At 39.4% G+C, this 22,777-nt stretch overlaps 1 protein-coding gene across 1 annotated transcript in view; it reads left to right on the top strand.

The window, feature by feature from the left end:
* OSBPL11 (oxysterol binding protein like 11) overlaps positions 1–22,777 on the top strand; it is a 43,176-nt gene that overhangs the window by 5,477 nt on the left and 14,922 nt on the right. The window contains exons 2-6 of the mRNA XM_074873649.1: positions 11,410–11,478; positions 12,589–12,764; positions 13,519–13,598; positions 14,608–14,790; positions 18,874–19,075. Of these exons, the coding sequence (XP_074729750.1) occupies positions 11,410–11,478; positions 12,589–12,764; positions 13,519–13,598; positions 14,608–14,790; positions 18,874–19,075 (710 nt within the window). The remainder of the gene's footprint in view (positions 1–11,409; positions 11,479–12,588; positions 12,765–13,518; positions 13,599–14,607; positions 14,791–18,873; positions 19,076–22,777) is intronic.

Genomic DNA, 22,777 nt, shown 5'->3' with positions numbered 1-22,777 from the left:
AGTTTCATCCTAGGACAGTTCTCTCTAATGCTGGTACTCCTAGTGCTTCCTTTTTATTACCTATCTCCCTTGTTCTGGGTTTTCTTTCTGCACTGCTTAAACCAAAATTCTTTGGGATCCTATGTGGAATTTTTGTGTATTCTCTGTCATCGATGACTGTAAACCCCTTCCTTGTTGTGCACAACCGAGGAGGGGGAGAGAGGCTGTAATTTTGTGGTGTTACCTGGGAGGTCTGGTGAGGGTTGCTCCTGCTTTAACTTTCCCCTGCTCTTACAGCCCACCCCACTGCCTTGGTTTCCCACTGTCGTAAGAACCTGTCAGCATTGTGACACCCAGGCACTGGCCAGCAATGGGTATGGGGGTTCTGCTGCCCCTGCCGTTACGTTTCTGCTGGCAGCTTTTGGGTTGGCTGGTGGCTCTGATGTCAACCTGGTATCAAAGTGAGGCCTGGTCTTCCTTGCTTCTGTTTCTGGTGATCTGTGGAGATACCTCACCACTGCGTGGCCTTCAGAAAGCCTTAGCTGCTCGCTTTCTGACTTGTTGCTGACCTTTTGAGTTGTGATGAACTGGGTGCTGAAAAGAAGTTTCTCAAGTGGTTGCTGTGAAATTTGCTATTTATTTTTGCAACTTTGTGTATTGTATTCCTTTTTATTACTAAGAATCAGATCAGGATAACTGTCACATTTGTTTTATATGCTGAAGGGAAATGGCTCAAAAACCTGGTGCTTGAATTTCTCTATCCTCGTCTGAGCCTTTGCTTAAAGAGTATACCATATTCATAACACTAATTTAGAAATGCTGCACTTTACATAATTTGCTCATTAGAATAGACAAGAAACCTGTATTTAAAATGGGTAGCTGGTTACATCCACCTCAGGATTCATTCTGTGTTATTAAAATGTTAAGGTCATCTTTTATCAAGCTGATTTTACTAGTTGCTGAAGCCCCAAGCACTTCTCAAAAGGCAGGTGAGCCATTCATGTTCACACATGTATTTATGACCTGGAAGAATAGGGTTGGAGCAGATGGAAGCTCAGCTGCATTGTAAATCAAGAGAAGTGAACCTCTGTGTGAGTGGGAGTAAGTGGATGGAGTTGGGGAAACAGGTTTGGGTGACTTAATCGGGAGCTTCATGATGGCTGATGTTCTAGTAGGGAACCTGAACCCAATTCCTGAACCGGGTCAGCAAGGTCTGGGTTCCCTTCTCCAGCCCTGTGGCTACCAAGAGCACTGTCCCTCTCTTGCTTCTTGGAGCCACCTCCGTGTTGAATCGTCAGGCTGTAAAACTCGCTGGGGCAGGGGTGGCAAATGTGGGAGTTGGTTCTGGCATTGCAGGATACTTGTGTTAGTACTGGGATATTCATTTCAAGTTCAAATTAAGCTAAACTGAAGAAGCACAAACTTTTGAATAGCTTCCAAATATCAAATAATTTGGGCTTTCTGTGGAATAGATTTCTGCAGGAGTTGCTGGCTGTTACAAATGTCTATCCTTCACTAAGTGCAAAGGGTATTTTTCAACTTCACCTTTTCTAATGTAATTATGTAGCAGCAAGTTAATTGAACATGCCTATAACATTAACATCCTGCTCTGCCACACGTGTTCTCTCCCCAGAGAGAAGATGAAAAACAAACTGCATGTGGCTGACCTAATCACATTGCTTAATGCAGAAGCAGAAGGCGCCAGCTGCTGCTGTTAGGTTATCTTAGGTAGGTTCTTGTGCTGTACTCACTGTACTATGAAAATTAAGGCATGTGTGCAAGGGCCCCTGTTACTTAAGGACGTTGCCTCGACATGCACTCTGATCACCTGCCAGTGCTGATGAATCCTTCTTGTAGGGGATCACTACCTGCTGGTAATGCTGCTGGACAACTTTTTTTTTTTTTTAGGGTGCTTGCAAGGCTTATACCACTGCAGATTTTCTGTACTGTGTGGTGATGCTGAAATGAGAGGGAAGGTCAGGCTGAAGTGGGATAGCAGGAATGCTGTTTATTCGTGTGTGTTAAGCTGACAATCTTGTATTTGACAGCCTGCTTTAGAGCAGGAATGTCAGTGTCAGGGAGGGCTTTTTGCTACGAGTATGCATTTTTCTTTTTCCTTCCAGGTGTACATTCCTGAGTTTTTGATGAGGCTGGAAATCTTTAAAATCTTGATTAATGTTTAGGCATTGACAAACCAATTTTCTGAAGTTTGCATTGGGAAGTTGGTTTCATTCATTACAGTGGAGATGTAACAGAAAGCATGAGATCTGCTGGGCAGAACTGCAGGATGCTATATTAAGGAGCTGGTTTCTGACCCTGGCTCAGACTTCCTCTGTGTTAATAGTCATATTGTTTAAACTGGTTTTCCCCTGTAATCACTAGCTGTGTGTTCCTCTTTTTCTCGGTGGCCTAGTTTAGAACAGTTGGCTCTGATTTTACAAAACTTTTGCAGGGTCACAGCTGCAGCTGAAATCAGCAGAAGCTGTGTATGAATAAAATTGGCCCACAACTATCTCAAAGTTAGAGAGGCTGAAAATTCATTGTGCCCAGTTCCTATATGTAAAATGGGATGATAATGTCCTCATCCTTTTATTGTTTGGTACACAACTCCTTCATAAATGTCAATGACAAGCATAAAAGAAAACCATAAGGAAACTTTATTAGCACCTGAGTGTCATATGAATAATACCTGATGCTCACTGCATGATGAAAAGGAGCAGTTTTGAGTAATTCCTTGTCTGGGAATCACTGTCCACTTAAAGCACTGAACAAGAAAGTAGTCCTGCTCTTTTTATGTATTGTAATAATCCTAGGTGGTTAACACATGTGCTTTCTTAATTAGACTTTAAACCTTTAGAGTATCTTATGCTTTAGTTTTAATGTAGGAATATTTTTTGTTTAATTTCTCTATATCCAAGAATTGTAGAATAATTTGGGTTGAGAGGGACCTCTGGGAAATTATCCAGCCTCCTGCTCAAAGCAGGGCCAGCTTCAAAGTTAGAAGAGGTAATTCAGGGCCGCTGGTTGAGTTTTGGGTGTCTCCAAGGACAGAGATGCCACAGCCTCTCTCGGCTGCTGGGCCAGGGCTTACCATCCCCCCCCCCCCCCAAAGAATTTTTCCCTGTATCAAACAAGGAATTTATTTTGCTACAACTTGAGACCATTGCTGCTTGCCCTTCTTCTGTGCATCTCTGAAAAGAGTTTGTCTCCACCTTCTCCATATGTAGGGGAGACAGCGATGAGATCCCCATTAAGCCTTCCCTGCTTCTGAAGGAGGCTCAACAGACCCAGGTCCCCCAGCCTTTTCTTGTCTGGCATGACATACCTAGCTTGCACTGATCCATGGGTTAGTCCATCCTAGGCTCAAGGCTTTGCATTGCTTTTGTCAAAGTTCAGGTGATCTTGTTCGGCCTGTTACTCTGGACAGTTGGGATCCCCCAGAAAGGCAGCCCACCCTACTGCATCCTGACTGCACCCCGAGGTTGGGGCTCCCCTGAGAGGTTGCAGAGAGTGTGTGCTGGTCTGTTGGCCAGCTGGAGGCATTTAGCAGTATTGACCCCTGAAGTGCACCACTTGTAACTGTTTGCTAGTTAAGACTTCATACTATTGGCCATTGCTTCTTCAGTCTGGTGGTCCACACAGTTTTCTGCCCCTGTTGTACTCCAGATTATGGTCTTTCTGAATATTTAGATAATATAGTCAATTAAGTGTGTTCTTGCTTGCTTGGAAGGTGGTAATAATTGTTATGCTCTGTATTTAATCTGAAATGTCTCAAAAATGGTACAAAAATAATTAAAAAGGCAAGAGGCTCATCTGGAGTAGAAGATCAGTGTATTTACCTTCCATTTAATAGCCAGTGTTTTATTGCTGCCAAGTCCAGGATGGCAATCTGTAATTGTCAATATAATCTTTTTAAAGTCATAATCACAATTACATCTTAGAACTGGAAGGGCATATCTGTAAGTTTCTGATTAGGATAGGAGCCACTAGACTAGAAGCAGACCAAAATGCCTTGGGGTGGGATGTGTAGTAAGCTAAACCATGTTGTACTGTGCTTAGAGTGACTAAGCGATGCAGAGGTTTGCTCCACCAGTTTCTGTGAACAGTGCTTGCCAGGCAGGGTCCACTGCTTGCTGAGATGGGGTAGGTAGCAGATAGTCCAAAATTGCAAAGATGCTCATCCATCAGTGTGTTTGCCTTGCTTATGTTAAGCCACTACTGTTTGCTGAGCAGAGTAGCTTTAATTTGACTGCTTGAGCTTTCTGAAACTAGACTTCAAGGAAGAGTTTTGGGGTTTGGTAACAATAATATGTGAAACTGCATTATGGTGTGCTAATGTAAACTGGTAACATAAATGGTAGCAAAGCTGCAGGCAACAATTGTTCTCCAGAGGTATAAGTGGAGAGTTCAGATCTTCTGAGGTGCCTGGTTTTTGTATGCTCCAGCTCTAAAATGTTGTTGGCTAAATCTACAGTTATTTTTCCAGCAATAGCTTGAGTAGTAGTTATCATTGCAGAAAAATCTGCAGAGTTAGCTACTGACTCTTGGGTCCAGCTTCAGTTGTGTTACGATGACGCAAATTCACCAATAAATTGCACATGAGTGGAGTTCTTGCTGACTTGAGGTGTTCGTGTATGTGCAAGAGAAATTGCTTAGCTGAAACTTGCTGCGTTTTTTTTTCCAGACAGATGTATTTTGAGAGGTAAAGGGGTCTTTAAATGGTAAAGTAGTTAAATAATCAGCTTTATTGTAGTCCACTGAGAGCAGTGTTTTACTATTTATTAAATATTATCTCTTTCCTTTTTTCTGTTGCTACCTTGCAAAAGCGTTACAATACAGTTTCATTTGTGTATAGTTGACCTGTGGCATAAATGCACACAAGAGGAGAATCAAATGCAAGTTTAATTAGGATGGTTTTAAAAAACCTATAAGCTTGATTTATTATTCCCCTTGAGAACTAGTATTGATAGAAAGTTTAGGTGCAAATGCAACTGCTATGTTGATAGCAGGAGGCTGGGCAGTGGGAGGGCCCTTCACCCCCGGATGGGAAGCCTGGGCTGCCTCATGCTGGGCTCATGGAGAGTTGAGAGCTTGTTTCGGCTCGGCTGCACCCTTCCTTTGTAGCAAGCCTGCAAGTCTCTTCTAATGCATGTCTGTGCTCTCAAGGGTTTACAGGAGTACATGTTGAGAGAAGTTCTTATATCTAATGAGGATGTGTGTGTTGCTGGCACGCTTGTGGCCAAGTGGTGTTCTGAAGCCTCCCCAGGGTCTACTGTCCATGTTCTTGTCATATTGTTGGACCTTTTTTCCTTGCACTTGTTGGTTTCTAAACTTATAATTGAATAGTCAAACACATGAGCTGAAGAGCAGAGGCTTTGCTGCTACTTTGCAGTTAACTGTGGGGTACTGTTGAAGAATTGCACAGCAAGGTTAGGTTTTTTCTTCCAAAAGCCTTGGAAAAGCAGAGCTAATTTATTGATGTAGATACTCTGTAAGCAACACAGAGGCTTCTGCCTTACCTTGTTGGGTGTACTGGGGAACCTGCTCTGGCACCAACGAGCTGTGGGACTGGAGTGTGCTTAACATGGCAGCGGTCTCTTGGGAGCAAGGGATCTTTGCAGTTTCTGAAGATACGCCCAAAGTTTCCGTTGCTGACATAGTGTGTTGTTTGGGTTTTTTTTTTTTTCCTTTCTCTTCTCCCCTGCCCTTCCCCACCATGTAACAAAAAGGGGAATTGGTGCATTGTAGATAAGCACTTTGCAGTGGTCAGTGAGAAAGAAGCAAGCTGTTACCAACAGTGAGCCTGAGGGTAGAAATCAACAGGTTCAGTGAAAATAGTTACTGCTTTTTTTAAAACAATAGTCAAAACCACTCATTGGTTTGCACTGTTATGATCCTGATTTCTTTCTTTCCTTTTCTTTGTACTTTACTAGCTTTTAATCTGAAGACAGTCTCTTTCACCAGGTTTTTGCATCTTGCTGTGAGCTCAGTAGAAGGGAGCCTCTTCCCTTGGCCAGAGCCTGAAGGCACTGTCATAATGGCGGTGGTGGCAGCTATGGAGGCTGAATCCCCCTTCAGGAGCCCTCCCTGACATCTGCATGGGCTCCAGGCTCCTGGTCATCCTTCCTGTTGGAAGCAAATCCACACATACTCAGCTGCTGTGCGAAGCCAGGCCTTACGCAAGTCCATGGGGAAGCCTTTGGCTGCTGCGTTTGCTGTTCAAACAGCTGTTGGGTCTTTAGAGACTTGGCCTCTCAAAGTATCCCACGCGGTGCTGTCTGGGTCCCAGCAAAACTAAAATCATCAGAAGGGCAGTCTTGGAAGTTTTCAGTAATCACTTTCCAGATGGGTGTAATACATTGCCACTGCTAATGGTGATTTGTTTGTGTGGGGCTTTTGGGGAGAGCTGCACTGTGACAGGTATGGAAAAAGGGTGGGGAGGCTTTCTGCATTGATGTTTCTTCTTGGAGAAAATGTTGGCTCAGTGCTTGTCAGGTGTGAGCCTGGGTATCTTGGCTGAAGCTCCTGGAAGACGTCATTCTGGGACTGCTGTTTCTCAGCATCTGCGTTCAAGACTTGGGTGCTGCATGTAAACAGGATACAGGGGGAATTTGGCCCGACTATCGCTATCTTATTCCTCCTTCAGAACAGGAGACCACCCTGCAGGGCACTGACGGCTGCTGCAACTTAAGAGGGATGCTAGAAAAGGACAAATAAAACTAGAAAAGGATAAATAAACTTAACAATAATTCTTTCTGAATGTTTTACTCCTATTGTGTTTTAGTAGCACGTAGATATGTAGAAATCTGGCTTGTGGTAAACATCTTTGAAGTTGGGGAGGGATAGCTTTCTGGAAAGAATATGAACTGATTTTGTAATTTTTCATAGACTTCAGTCATTTCTGTACAAGGACAGTTTCAGTCCATCTCACAGTATTTATAAAATAAAAAAGTGTGATAAATGGGCAGCCAAGTTCTGTGGTGTTCTGCCTTTGGAAAAAAACCAGATTTCGGGTGTTGGTAAATGTGCTGGGCTGGAGTTCAGGTGTTGTACCATAAGTTCCTGCATAATTTTTTTCCTGGATTGTGACTTGCACAGTATCCTCACTTAAAGTAGTCCAGCAAAAGTTAAAATGATTTTTTTTTTTTTACATCTTTAAGTTTGTGACAGGTCTGTTGCAACACTTAAACTTTTTTTTGTCTTTCTTTGACAGAAGGACTCGTGAATACTTTAGGGGTTGTTGACTCATCGTTGCTGAGCTGTTGCTGTTCCTTTGACAATCTGAGATTGACGTGAGCATTTTGAATAGCTACAGCAGCATCTTGGCTATGGAAAGATACACGTACCCATAGGTACATGTGCATATAGGCAGCAACATGAATGCAAAGGCATTCTTAAAGTTGGGAAGTAGCCCAGTGCAGCCAGGCCTCACTGACAGCGTTGAGATAAGTTGCTTAGTGTTTTGTGTCAAATTCACTTCTGAAATCTGTCTTCTGAGTCAGAAGCCCCAGTGTGAGGAATTGTGGAGGCTTCTGAAGTATACAGGTAACTTTGAAACAGGTTTTACTGTTGTTTCATTAGAAACAATGCTGATAAGGGCTTTAAGGAAGATCTTGCTCATATTTTATGAACTGTGGTTATCTGTGAGCAGAGCTAGTGCCTGAACCTCAACCTCTTGTTCTCAGAGTCTACCATCTTAAAAGCTTTCTGTAGCACTCTGAAGAGCTTTGCTGTTAATTCCATACTAGTGAAATATTACTGGGGTTTTGTGGTTTTTTACAATGTTAACTACCTTACAACACTGCTTTAGCAACAACAAATATTTTAGTTTAACTCTTGCTGTGGAGGCACTAATCTTAAAATCATTGAAGAAATGCTCTAGTTGTAATTCTGTGGCCTTGTTACAGAAAAACACTCTCAGAATTATTTATGAGTATTCGTAGGAAAGTACTAGTGCTTACCCAGAAGAAAATTAGGAGATTAATTGTAGTTCTGTAATGGGTTTGTGTACAGTTATAGGATCCACCTTTTGTGAATTGCAATTTGCAGACTAGTTTTAAATCTCGTTTTTAGTGTGTAAAATTGTTACTCATTTGAAAATAAGGCTTAGTTCAATCTTGAAAATTCCATGGCCCACGTGATGTGGGAATTTGTGCTGGGAGAGTATGATTAGTGCCTGTAAGGTCTATGCTTTTACTCTTTTATTTGCTTATTTGTTTGTGTCTAGGCCCTTACATTGTCAAGGGAAATGTTTTAAATACCAACCAAGTTTTTCATACCCTTCAGGCAGGCTAATCTGTTACTTACACAAGTGCTAAAAGTTTGCCCAGCCTTTAGCAGGGTGAAAACTAAATATTTTGGGTTTGTGTGGTTCAATTGCAGGTGCATGAACGCAATTAAGAAGGAAAATAATCAATATTGTCCAAGAGGCAGCTCATTTAGCAGGGACCTCTGTTGATGCTCCATCTCTTTGGACTTTGGCTCTTCTAACATTCTCCGGTCTCCGAAAAACAAGGCACAGCTCAGTCTCTCATCCCTGGCAGTCGCATGTTGTATTATTCCTCTGCTGCTGCAGAGGTTAGTCCGTAAAGAATCCCTCTCCGCAGCTGACTGTTGTGTGTCTTGGGATCTGCACCAGCCACTGCTCTGCTTGCTGGGCTCTGCTATACTGAGGTTTAACCATTGGTGCTTAGTACATTTCTATCATCTTGTGCAGCCAGATGAAGTCTTTTTGCTTGTGAGTGGGAGATACCTGCTGACTGTACCTCTGAGCTTTTACCTTGTACATTGAGTTACAGCTCTTTTGTTTGAGAGATGGGGTCTGGGGACCCCCTGGGTGCAAAGTTAGGGATTCTGAAACACGGCTGGCCGGTGTGTTTAACATCATGCAGTCGTGCTCACGTTCATTTGCTGCAACATGCTTCATTCAGATTGGCAGTGTCCACGCTGCTTGAGGTGACTGGCTTGCTTGTCCTCAGTCACTTTCTTAGGCTTCTCTGGGGGGCTGTTTTCAAAGTTTTTCAGTTAAGCCATCAACTTCTGGGACTGTTGAGGCTAGAGACAGGAATTATCAAAGAGGAGGCATTTGGAGAAGTTTGAGTCTAGTCAAAGTGAAAATCCCAGTGGAGAAGAAAAGCATACAGATGAAGACAAAATGTAGTCAAGTGCTCCTTTGATGTGGAAGTACATCACTGAAAGGGCTGCATTCCCTTCTAAGGTGACTTGTCCTCTTTCTAAAGACTGACAAAATCAGTTATCTCATCTGTCACACTCAGAAAAAAGTTGTCAAATTATTTTAATCAAAGATTTTTATTTACCCTTGTCAGATGAATGGGCTTCCATCCTGCTGTCTTCACTGCAGTCTAAAGTTACTTTTCTGATTTTTCTTGGTTCTATAAAACATACCTGTGCTTTAGGCATGTTAGTTAACAGAAGAGTGCAGCAGCTCTAGCCTGAGTGTGCAGGGCTCCGTACAATGCCTAACTGAAAAGTAAGGGAGAGGCTTGCATTCACTAAAACTGAAAAACAATTAGCTGTGACTAGGGACAATTTTCAGATGATTAAAACCCAAGCTCATACATTTTTATGACTATGCAATCTCATAATTTTCAGCTAAATTAAGACAGCAAGCAAGTCTAAACTGTACTTCCCTTGTATGCCAATAATAACAAATGAGAGGCGTCTGCAGAGGATGAGTTTGGTTATGTCTCCTTTAGCATTTTTATACATTTAAAATATATACTAGCCTGAATACCCTCTGCTCCCCTTGGTTTTATTTTTATCTGTAGTACCACTTAATGAGCTATTAGAAATTAAGTTCCTAGATAGTTCTGCTGGCTGCTCTCCCTTGCAGGATATTACTGCAATACTGATTGCTGCAGTAATATCTAGAACACATATTTTTGTTTTTAAATGATACATTAAAAATCAGCACCTTGTTTTTTCTTTAAAAATGTACATTCTTGCATCTCTTCTTTGTATAGTGTTACTGAATGGCAGTGATTTACTCTGAGATTAACTTCATTAGTCTCATCCTAAATAGCTTCCTTTAGGATGAAACTTAGTGTAACACGTTATATTTATTGAATTGTCAGGTATCTAATTAATCTGGTGATACTGAACTGTCTATAAATGAGCTGTAGACAGCAGCTTCAGCTATTATTTGAAATTTACCCCAATACTTAGTCCAATTGTGTTTGCAACCAAAACCCACTAATGGACATGATCCCTTGGCTCTAGTAGTGCTATTTTTTCCAACCTTTCCACTTTTGCTGCTACGGGGCTACTTTGACCTCTTAACAACTAAGACAGGCTGCTGCTCCAATGGACTCTGAATAATTTTAATTTAATCTTCAACATACTGTAAGTTACAGAAATTTTAATTTAAAAATCTGAATAAGGTTAAATACAAGTTTCTTTTAAAAAGCAAATAGCTAGTGTCTGATATTTGGGTTGTTGTTTCAATTCTTTATTGGAATAATAGGAACTTTTTTCTCATGCTGAACCTGAATTGTCTATCAGGAGTGTAAGATTATGCCCTACTGTAAATGGTGAGGTCATTGAGGTGGCATTTCTAGAATTATGGGAATGTACAGTATAAAGCAGGTCTTTGAGCTGTGGTTTTAAGACGATTAGTTTGTAGCCATAAGACTTGTAAGCCTTATTTAGGACAACTGATTTTCAGAACTGGTAATGTATTTTGCCTGTAGTGATATTAAGCCTCTGTGCTAAATGCCCTCAATGGGTTCTCCTTTTTGGTGGATGTTGCAAGTTGAGGCTTTGAAAGAGAAACTACCTGATTTTCCTGCCAGGCCGGAGGAGGAGATGTTTCGCCTTCTGTCTTACATTTCAGAGTATCTTGATGTGACCTGCACCCGCATGTTGTGTTCTGTAGAACATATGTTGAAAAGCATGACTGTGCGTGTAGTTGGGAAGGGTTCTGGGCATTAAAAGTAAATAAGACCACATTGGTGTAAGAGTACCTGGGGACTGGTTTTGGTTTGTGACCATGATCAAGATTCTGTTGATGAGCTAAAGAAAGTTAATTTTGTTCAGGAGTCCAAAAATACAAAGTTTCCTTAGAAGAGGGAGCAGGAAACAGAAGAAGCATAGATATTAAGTCTTTAATTACCTGAAACTAGTACAGATGTGTCCAGAAGTGCCTGCTGAGTAAAACTCAAGTATTGGCGAAACTAGTTATGCCTTGAAATTATTTGCAGTTCAGTAAGTCTGGTTAAACTGTCTTACAAAATTATTTTAGAAACAAGGCTGGAAAATCTAAGTGTTGGGTGCTTTGTTAAAATGGTAGTGCCATTCTAAAAATGAAGATGAAAATTCATTTTCTGAGAATAGATAATGATGATCAGAAGCTAAGAAGATCTAAAATTTGTTTGGTATTGTCTGATTGCTTTTCTCTCTCTTTTTTAATAGTGATCACATGGAAAATATTTATGGCTACTTAATGAAATATACCAATCTCGTCACTGGTTGGCAATATCGGTAAGTCTTTTATGGTGCTTTTTAGTAATGTTGGTCTTTGCAACATCTAAATGAACGTGTTTCAGATTTTTTTTTTTAATAATACTTAGATTTCCCTTTTTCTATTGGGCAAACTTTATAGAAGAGTCTTACGCTTTTCTTGGTATAGATTAAGCTAACGTATAGATGGTATTTGTAGATATTTGTATTAAGGCATGATTAAGAAAAAATGCATAGGAAGTATGAAGCAGTTCACTCATTTGGTGGCTTATAACTGCTTGTATGTGTAAAAAGCATGTACAGTGTTAATTTCTTTTTACTTGTCCATTTAAAATACAGTCTTTTTTTTTTCTGCTGACTCTTCAGCTTTATGCCAAATCCTGCCATTGTTTTTAAAAAAAGATAATTAAGACTACTGAAAATTCAAACTCAAGCAAGCTTTTCCCTTTAGTTCCTCAGGATGTTTGTCTCCCCTGAATAACTTGCTTTTCTTTGACAGGTGAAACTCTCTGGTCAGGCTTTCTTCTGGATGTTGTTCCTAGAGCAGCACAGTGCAACCAAATTAATATTGGAGAGACAAGCCCTTAGCATACCACACTGGCCAAATTCCTGTGCTACCACTGGTGTGCAGTCACTTGTGTCAATACACTTATCATTAAACTCAATTGAATAGTTGAAGCATAATGTTCACTTTATTTTTAAAATCTGGAATTGCTTCAGTTTCACAATTTTGTATCTCAACTGTTTTGTATCTGGGGCTGTTTTACCCTTAATTTATGTAATTTAAGGATGTATTAAGCCTTAGAGTTTCAGGATACTCTTTCTGACTCCCAAAATCTTGCAATAGCACTCTTCTGTGGGCACACTGTTCTGTTGTGCAATCCCTGGTCTCTAAGAAAAAATTGCTAAGAACTTAATTTTTGTGCGGTCTTGTTGGGAACATAATTCATATGTCTGGGGCTGTACTGACTCAAGTCTTTAAGTCTCAACCCCATCTGTGCCAACTTTTAATGAAAGTCTTGACTTGTCCCAGTACCACTCCCCCCCAACCCCCAGGAAAAAAAAAAAAAAAAAAAAAAAGGAAAGAATGAGCTGGTTTCATTTAGTGTATTTGCTTTGTTGTTATTGCAGATTTTTTGTTTTAAACAATGATGCTGGCCTGCTGGAGTACTTTGTGAATGAGCAGTCTAGACACCTAAAGCCCAGGGGTACCCTGCAGCTAGCGGGAGCTGTAATTTCACCCAGTGATGAAGACTCTCATACCTTTACAGTCAATGCTGCCAGCGGGGAGCAGTATAAACTAAGAGGTAGGACCTGGATTCTTGGACAGGGGATTCTTCCACTAGAGGACACTCCTGGCTCTCACCTGTGGCTGCTCTGCTGGGCTTGGCTGCACTGCCAAAGGGAGAGAACTTCTTTGGCAGACTGCTGCAATGAGAATTGTATGTGAAACTTTCATCCCACTCTTTAGTTAAAAACTGTCCTTCTCTATGGATAGTTCCATATTCTTTGGGTTTGATGACTTGAAGACGACCATGTACTTCAGATGTGTGGAATGGGGCTTAACTTCATGCATAATGTCCTTAAACTGTACTGATTCCAAGTTTTCTAAATCATTGTAGGTAACAGTACTGTGTTGATTCTTGCAGATCGCTGCATTATTCTTAATGTTCAGTTTGTTAGCCTTCTTGTGGTGGTTATAGAAGCCCATTCTCTGATTTTGTAGGCTACAGAAATCTGGGCTAATATTTTTTTAGTATTTTTTCCCTTGAAGACTTGCTGTCATTTTCTAATTCAGGGTACCTTGCTGTTATTCCAGGAAAATGTGTCATGTTGTATTGAAATGTATATGAAGGAAGTTATTGTTTGTTGAAGTTATATGCCATTTATGTTGAACTTGATTTAATGTTATAGTTAATTACAGGTCAGCTGAACAAGTTTTAAATTAAATAACACTTTGCACTGTTAGTCTTGTGAATATTTTAAAGAATTAAGCAGTCTTTTTTGCCCATACTTTGAAATGTCTTAATTTACATAATCCTTTTGGTTTGCTTTTATTAGCTACTGATGCTAAGGAACGGCAACACTGGGTTAGCAGGCTACAGATATGCACACAGCATCACACGGAAGCTATTGGAAAGGTATTACATGACTGATATTTTCATGGGCAAAAATAATTTAGGCTGGTGGTGTTAGTAGTTGCAAATACAACTATCCTGTTATCGAAGACAAATACTACAAAAGGGTGTGTGGTTGGGCTTGAAACTTATGTCAAGAAACGTTTTTCTGAGTAGTAGCTGACTTGTAATAGAAATATGCTTTAGGAATGAAACAACTGAAGTCCATTTGCCTCTGAAGAGCTGAATGGTCCTCCCTGAGCAGGTACTGGTGAGCTGGTGTTTGAGCAGCAGGCAGAGCTGAAAGATCAGAGTATTAGCCTAGTATTGTCCAGTAGTTTTTTCTTAATGGATGAGGAAACAGGTCATCAGTGTTACTGAAGCCCTTTCATTTCTTTGAGCTTTACTTGTTTTTTTTTAACCTTTACAGTGTTTTTTTTCTAAAACCACTCAACAGCCTACAAATATATTTAGGATGAATTCCCATGTTTGGGAAGCAAGTCCTCAACGTTGCATCTGAGAGTTGTTGCTTCTATTTGTTAACCATGTGGTGGTTGCAAATGTAGTGTGTTTTATAGAACCTCATGATTACCTATTCTGATACATGGCTAAAACCTTGCTTTTGATCAACATCTTGTTGCTGGCTTTGTTGTAAGAGAAATTCAATGAATAGTTCTAAATGAAATCCCATTCTCTTAAGTGTGAGCTCTAGCCTTGCAGGATCTGTTAGGAGTCAGTTTCTAGTATTGTTGCAGATCGAGGACTAATTTTCAAGTCAGAAGTGATATGTATTGATCAATTTCATTTCACAGATTGTTCATAATTAGACTATAAACAGGGCAACTGTCAGCAGATAGTGCAAAATATTTATTTAGCAGTTGCTACTAATACATTATTAGAGCTTTGTCATCTGTCCTTGCTCTCTAAAAAAACTAAGAATTGAAGTGTTCTGCTGTGTCTTTCAAATTAGAATATTTGCTGGTTATCAGGAATTAATTGTAAATGTTTCTCAATATGCTTATTTATTCACTAGAACAACCCTCCTCTGAAATCTCGCAGCTTTTCTCTTGCATCCCAAGGAAGTGCCAACTCTCCTGGTGTGCAAAGAAGACCCAGTCAAAATGCAGTTTCCTTTTTTAATGTTGGACATCACAGATTGCCAACTGGAAAAAGAGTTCCTATTATGCAGCCAGATCATCTTGTAGATGTTAGAGAGGTTTGTATGCCTTAAATTATCTTATACTCTTTCAAAAGAGTTGTCCTGTTATTTGTAGGATTGTGAAGAAACCTGCTATTCTTAGTTGGATATATTGTCAATAGCATGTCCTAAGCTATTATTGCAAAGCTGTGTGAAGATAAGTAACTTGCCTTGGCTAATTGTAGAAGCATGTGGTGTATGTTCTATGAATTTTGTACTCTGCAATGATATCCTGATGCTCAGAGAAGAACTTTGCACGTTCTCATTCTTGCAAGTCCTAGCACTACAGGTGACAAGGGAATATCCTTAAGGAAATGTAACATCACATACTATGATACTATTACATTGTACACTGTTTTCTTCCCATGTCAAGCTATAGAAGAACTGACTAAGCTGTACTTGTATCTCCTGTGACTGAGGAGCAATTAGCATTGACTGATGTTTAAGAATACTAGTACCACTTTTTGGTATGCTAACTCATGTGGACAAATTGTGTAGGGGTGGATGTGACTGAAAAGAGAGCAAAATAAAATGAGCGATTTGGAAGCTTTTTTTCACTACACATTCAGGTGTAGTGTATTTTGGAAAAAAAACCCAGAAATAATTACCTTTTCATCTTGACTGAGGGAATGGCCTGACTACTGGTTGATTTTAACAGGGTAGATCATGCAAATCTAAAGATAATACTGAAACAAAATTTGTTGCTGAATTGCAAACCTGGGTTGTTAGTAGTATTGATATTAATGAGTGTTTCAATATTAGCAGTGTAATTAGCGCAGTGTGATACATTTCTTGGCAAAAAATAAGTTTCTAATGGATGGCTTTTTAATTTAGCAAATAAAGATCTAGGAAGCATGAATAGTAGAAAGTGAGCTTAGACAAACTGGGACAGAGGGAGTGCTCTGTGAACGTCATTAACCTTAAAATATGTGGCTGAGCATTGTTGTAAGTTCATCAGTGGGCGGCTGCAAATAGGTATTGAAAATACTTTCCCTGGTATGGTATGCTGCCATCCTCATTGTTCCTTGATTTAAATCAAGTGCTGTGGTATAATTATTCAGTAGGCTAGGAAAAGTGACTGCCTCTTTAGACCTTAGGAGCTGTGAATCTCTCTGTCCACAGCAGACTGTTCACGCAGATGACTTTCTGCAACCCTGTTTATATCCTCTAATAGCAGTGAAGTCTCTTTAAAGTGCTAATGCAAAGAGATCTGAAGTCAGTCAGGTACCCAGGAAAACTTCAGCTGGCATTTCTGTGGCTTCTGTTTTTTTTTATGAGCTGGTTCATCTGCTTTATTTTCTGAATGAGAAGTTTGTCTTCCAAATTAATTTTAAAACTGAAGTTTTACAGGTAGTTGCTTTTCGGTTTGATTCATGAAGTGTACCTTTTACTTGTGATAAACTTCTTACTAGTGTGGTAAAATTATAACATATGGTAAACTTAAACAGTACTTGCACTTTCCTACCTATTGCATGAAGACAGCAACAATACAGAATATAGCATTAATATTTACAGAATTTATGCTAATAGCTCTCTTAACAGTTTTTCTTTCTTTTATCTGTTGCTGTATTTTGGTGTTTGAGAAGTTACCTTTAAGTGAGGTAATATTTCAGAAATGGCTTTTTAACTTTCCAAATGGCAATATGGCATTCAAAATTTGAGGGAGGAAGGAAGAGAGGGTGTGAGCTGGAGTAGTGGCTTGCATCCTGTAACTGGGATTCTCACCGGGGAGGAAGTAAAGTAGAATCATTTTTCTTAGCATTGCAAAGAACACAGAAAGTTGTTCATGTTCACTTTTGATTGTTACTGAATTTGGTGACACCGCATGATTATTTATCAACTTAAAATTTTTTGACCTGTACAGATGAAGAATCCTCGGTAATGGTAGGTTTTCTGAACGTCAAAGTTAGTTTGCTTACCTTTTTGAAGCCAAAACGCTTGTTAGATACAATGCCTACTTTTTTTTGTAGATACGGTTAAAATACTTCAAGGTCAGGTGCATGCCTGTTACACTTTAGCGTGATACAGCTTGAAATTCAGTTTGAGAAGCTGTGGGAAGAACAGCTTCTCTTTCAAAGTAGTGACCTTTTTTGATTTTCCTGTGAATTGCACTATATCTGAGTCTTCTCTCAGTCTATTTCCCTTCTAATTCCCCTTGTTCTTGGCCAAATACATGTCATGCTGCTGACTTGGATACCTTGCAAAACAGATCTAAGAGGATCTTTATGCTGACTTGCACTAAATGCAGGTGTGTGTGTGTGTTTGCAAAGTGAGAACTATAGCCTGTGTGCTTCTGATAGATTTTGAGTTTTTAATGACAGTGCTTTTGTCCCATGGCACTAATTTTTTTTAATTTTTTTTTTTTTTTTTTACAAATCTGAGTATATAAGCAGGAAAAACTTAGGACTGTTCAAAGTGTGTTCTTTGAAAGGGGAGATGTGCCTATTTGAACTTCAATGCTGAGTATAGCATGGCTTGTCCTATTGTCTACCCTGATCCTGGAATGAGGTGCCTGGGTGCTACCTCATAGTAAATTACTAAGAGTGAAGATCACCAGAAGCGCTGTGGTGATTTGTCAACTAATTATCTGTGGTGTGTTTTTTTTTTTTTTTAAATCCAGCAGAGTTTTTCAAATTATTGGAAAAAACCTTGCACACAAAGACTTATATCGCATTCACGACTGGAAGAAAATAAGACACGTGTTCTGATAGCAGCTGGTGTGTTTGCATAGGCAGGGCTATATAACTAAGTGTTTTACTAGCTTTCTGCCCTGTTGCTCTTGGGACATGCTAAGGCTGACTGTGCACAGTTAACTCCACTTCCAAAAAGCCAATGCTCTGTAAATTCACACCATAGCATGCTATGTAGCCAAGCCCTAAAATGTTCCAAATACCACATACCGTGAACTTGGATGGATACATATTGTTTAAGTATTTATTGCTTAAGTATTTATTGCATAAAACCTTAAAAGCAGTTCCTGGAAGGGATTGCAGACAAAGGTGCTGAAAAAATAAAATCAGTAAGATACTGCTAGGATTGGTGAATTAAAAAACGAACTAGTGCCATAGCAGTTAAACGCATGAATGCATCTCAGATTCTTTAAAGAAATTCTCCTGCTCTGCTAAATCAATCTGTTTTTACATTTAACTTAACTGCCAGAACACGTAATGATCGCAGAGTAGTGCTTTCCAGTTACATTAATGCTGTTTGTAGCTCCCCAGAAAAGGGACTAGCACGTACAGAAGTTTGCTTTCATCCCTGTGATTCAAAATCAGGCAATGTTTTGCTTCTTTGAGTACAAAGAGGAAAGTACGTAGGTTTTTGGAAGGCCACAGTGTGCTGCTTGATGGCTGGTGTGCTTAGCTGCTATACTTCTGGCGGGCAAATGTGCTTGCAGGTCCTGTGATGTTGGGGTGTGTGAAGGAGGAAGGGAGCTTTGGGGAGAGCAAGGGGGACAACGACAACAGGAACGTTCTAATTTGAACACATAATGAAGGTGAAAATCCTGCTGTTATTTTTTCGTCTCTGCAAAGTAAACAGTGAGATAGTGATCCCAAGTGTGGTAGCAGTGCAGACAGTAAATGAGAGTCCTCTATGGTTTAAGCCAAACTGAGTGATACAGGTTTTTTCCTTTAAAGTGCTGGATTTATTCTTGTAGGAGTGAAAAGATCTTGAACCCACCAATAGTAGTACCTCATAGATCCTCTTGCAGGCTGTGCAGAGCACAGAGCTTAATCACTCCTCACACAGAGTGTGTGCGGGGTTTTTCCCCACCCTGTCCCTCTCAACCAGGCATGAAAGTGTTTGATATTTACTGCAGCAAGTGTCATGTTCAAATTCCTCTTTGCTTTTTTTGAAGTCACTTTGATATTCTTTTGCTTGTTAATAAGGTGCCGTGTATTGCCGTGGGAATTTCATCATGCATTTAATGACTCTTTAGTAGCTACAGCAAGAAAAAAAAAGTACTATTAACTTCACATACATCTATTACCTTGTAGTTTTATTACCATCATAAAATCATTTGGGATCCTCTGTGTGCACGGACACACGTATGACACGACACAGTTCCATCGCCTGATAAATGACTGTTTTGTTTGACAGATGATGTCTCAGGCTGAGGGCCAGCAGAGAGACTTGATCAGGAGCATAGAATGCCTTCCTGTCTCCGGTCACCTTACATCCTTGGATCAAGACCTATTAATGCTCAAAGCAACTTCCATGGCAACCATGAACTGCTTAAATGACTGTTTCCATATTCTCCAGTTACAACATGCTTCTCAACAAAAGGGATCCTTACCAGCAGGTGGGTATAGATGCTCACAAAGAGCAGAACTCTATAACAAATATGAATCCTTTCCTTCTTGCAAAAATATTTGTTCCACTAAATCCAGTTTCACAAGGGCAGACAAAACTGCTGGCTGCCTGGTTTCTTGTGAATTTTTCCAGAGTCTGACTTGATGGTGTTGGGTAGAATTCCATGCATATTATATATTTTTTTTAATTCTATCAAGAAACCTGTAGCAGCAGATGCACAAATGTAACATCTAATTGTTGTGGAGCATCTCACAACAGAATGAATTACATAAGGCACAACAGCAAGAAGGCTGCCTTTAGTATGTAATGTTCTGAGGCCAGAACAGACTTGTAAGCAAATGCAAATTGGTTAAAGGTGTTAAAAAAAAAAAAAAAATCTTTTTTCATAAGCAACCAATCCTCCCAACAAACAAACCAAAAACTCCACAAACCCCAAACCCTACTGCTAATGGGTGTGGAATAACATGCATTCACAGACAGCAGACAAATACCTTGCTTTGTTTGCACAATCCATCGCTTTTATGCAAGTAGGTGCTTACCAGAATCATTCCACCTAATTTGTGTGTGGAACTGAATGTGTTCTTTCCTGTTTAAATTCTTTTGCATCTTACTGTGATTTTTTTTTTTTATGTGGCTTTTTGTGAGCAAAAACACAACAGATACGGTAGCTATGGTAAGCATGTCACAAAGTACACTCATAAGTTGTCTCTTATCTCATCTTTTCCATATTCCTATCATATTTGTGGTACTTGCTTTGCCAGTGCATATTATTTCAGAGCTGTAATTAGTTTAGCTTCTAAGATGAAAAAATTTGTTGTATAAAAGTATTAAAACTATATAAAAGTAGTTGTGATTCTTAAATCCCCACAGGCATTAAAAGAGAATATGTGAATAAGGTGAATTAACTTTTTTTGCTGTATTTCAGTTTAAAATTTAATTTTAAAAATGAAAAACTGGATGGCACCTCTCCAAATCTTTGTCTGAACCCCAGAGTTACTCACAGTGAAAGGACTCTTCCTATTCTCTGTGAGTTTTTTTACCTATTGATGCATAACTGTGGGAGATGCATATCAGAAGTCTTTTTATTTTGGCATTTTTGCATGTGTGCTACTAAGGTGGGGTTTTTTGACTCATTACTGTATCTGGGGAAATAAAAGTGTCCAATGAGCACCACTGTAATAAATTATGAAGAAGATAAGGCTTTTCTGATGAACGTTTTTGTTGATTTTTAGTTTTTAAACTATGCAGGGAAAAGCTCATCTCATCTGACTGCTATTCAGTTGGTATCTGCCCGTTAATGGCAGATTCGAAAACATTGCTTGAAGATGTCCAAATCTTGAAGATTTCGGGTGATATTCGAGAGAGATGGATGGAGGGGGGAGGAGCAGCAGATTGGATGATGCATTACTGAGCCCAGAGTTAAAAACAGATCATTAAAAGAATGCATGTGCCTTTCTGCAGCCTTCCACTCTTCCACTGGTGTGGCCTTTCTAGAAACACTGTAATACGTTTGTTCCTTTCAAGTATTGCAAAGAGCTTTTTTCTTTTTTTCTTTGTGTGTGTTTTTTTTTTTTTTTGTTTTAAAATCCATGTATCTTAGGCTTCCCCTCCTGACTCAGGAGGGATACTTTTCCTTCTGGTTCAATTGGTGGAGTCTTTTTGGTAGGCTTCAGAAGTTCATATAGAAAGGAAAAGGGTTGTGGCTTAATTCAAATGCCTGCAGGAGGCATTTCTATATTTAAGTGTAGGAAGACATAAAATGATGTAGAAAAAAATCTGACATACAGACTCTTCTATCTAACAAAATATATACAAGCACTGTTTAATCTTCCTATGATCATAAAGGCAGGTCAGCATGCTTCAGCTAGAGTGAAGTGCAGCAAGAAGTGGTGATGAAGAGGAGACTTGTCTAACAGAACATAAATTTATTAAACATGAAGTGGGGAAAAAAGTATTCTTGGGTCTCTTAAAGTGGTACTTGACTGCTAAGAATGTGTTGCGAAAGTGCTTGTCAGGCTTAAAAAACAAGGATTAGAAATTATGTAAGAGTGCCAGTTTGCTCTAAGACAAAAAAAATAACAGAAAAGTGAAAATACTGCCCCAGCTGTAGCATGTATAGTACATCAAGGTGTACCATAAATCACATACTTAAAGATGAACAGGAAAGTGGCAGCTGTTAACTTTTCCTAAATTTAAGTCAAAAGTGGTGAAATGCACTGGATTAAAAAAAAGTACTTCGTTATCATAAAGGTGAATTGCAACAACAATTTGCAACTCTTGAAGAAAAATGTTGAAAGTGAAGACTATAAACTGAGACCTCTGTGTTGTAGCAGAGGAAGTGCTGACAGCTGTTTTTAAAAAAAAAAATGGGGTGAATACTTTCAGAGGAAGAAGAAATCACAAGTAAAGAGAATAACTTGTGCCTACCCAAAATAGTCAAGAGCAGATTTGAATGTGATCTTCCAGTGGAGAAGTATTAAGGTGGTATCCTGTCCACTTAAAGATTAAAACACAACTGGTAGCTCAAAGCACTTAAAAAACCCTCCTAGAATTTAACAGCAAAAATTAAACGGAACTTAATAATAATAAATAAGGTTATTTTAGAAGTAGCTGATAGGGAGTATAAAAGGGAGGCTACTTGTTAAACTCAAGCTAATATAGAGGCAGTGTGTGTGGATTAAATGCAGCCTGGAACATGCAATTAGAGATTATTGTGTTGAAAGTTACAGCTCAAAAGTAGCTATTGTGAAGAGGTTTTAAAGATGAGTAAAACCTTTACAAAAAGGTAAGTGTGACAGTGACATTCTGAACATCTTTGTGACTTCTTTGAAACTTTTGTTTAAATAGCTTAAACTGCTGAGGGATTCTTGTTTCTTAATATGTAATGGATTAATGAGTAATAGACTTGCTGAAAGTGAGCTATCTTGCTGCAGAAGAAGTTGTCTTGTCCCCTTAGTAAAGCTGGACTTTTTTCCTGCCTCAGTATTTTCCTGGTGGAAATGCTGCTGTTTATCTGAATTAAGCTTACTTTGCTTGTTGTGGTTGAGGATGTGACCTAGTTCCAGGTAATAGAGGTCTGGAAATAAAGGATTGTGTATCGTATAGGAAGAGACAACAGACACCTCAGTGTAGGTTCCTAAGCGCTGGAAACTGCTGTGTGGTGGTAGAAACTCAGGTTTCCTAATAATTTCCTAATAATAATGTGTTTGCAACCCAGCCATGATGGTTTGTTAGTTTGTGTATTCTTCAGTAAATACTGATTGGAGTCACCTGTACATTTATTAGGCTTTGAAAAATAATGGAACATTTGTATTATTAATGAGGAAACCGATCTGTTCTGATAAATTAGCCGGGGGTAACTAGAGATGCTGGAATCATCAAGTGGGTAATAGCTTTCCAAGCCTTGCAGCTTTTTTTTTTTTCAGCAACTATTATTTATTCAACAGTGTGTGCTTGCCTTCTTTGCAGCTGAGAAAAGACAAGTACCCTCTCCAGAGAAAACACTGGCAACAAAACTTTTTTTGCTTTAGGTCTTTTTAGTCTAGAACTGAGCTGGGTTTGAAGAGCTGATAAATGGTGGGCTTTTTTTTTTTTTTTGTACCAGTTAAAATTGTGAGGGTTACTTAACGTTCCCATGATACTAGGTTCTTCCTGTAGTGTCTGGTTACACCTTTCATGACACCAACTAGTT

Source organism: Strix uralensis, chromosome 6 (genome assembly GCF_047716275.1).
Source record: "Strix uralensis isolate ZFMK-TIS-50842 chromosome 6, bStrUra1, whole genome shotgun sequence".
In the NCBI taxonomy this organism is placed as follows: Eukaryota; Metazoa; Chordata; class Aves; order Strigiformes; family Strigidae; genus Strix; species Strix uralensis.
The sequence above is the reverse complement of the archived record's forward strand: the minus strand, read 5'-3'. Positions and strand labels throughout refer to the sequence as shown.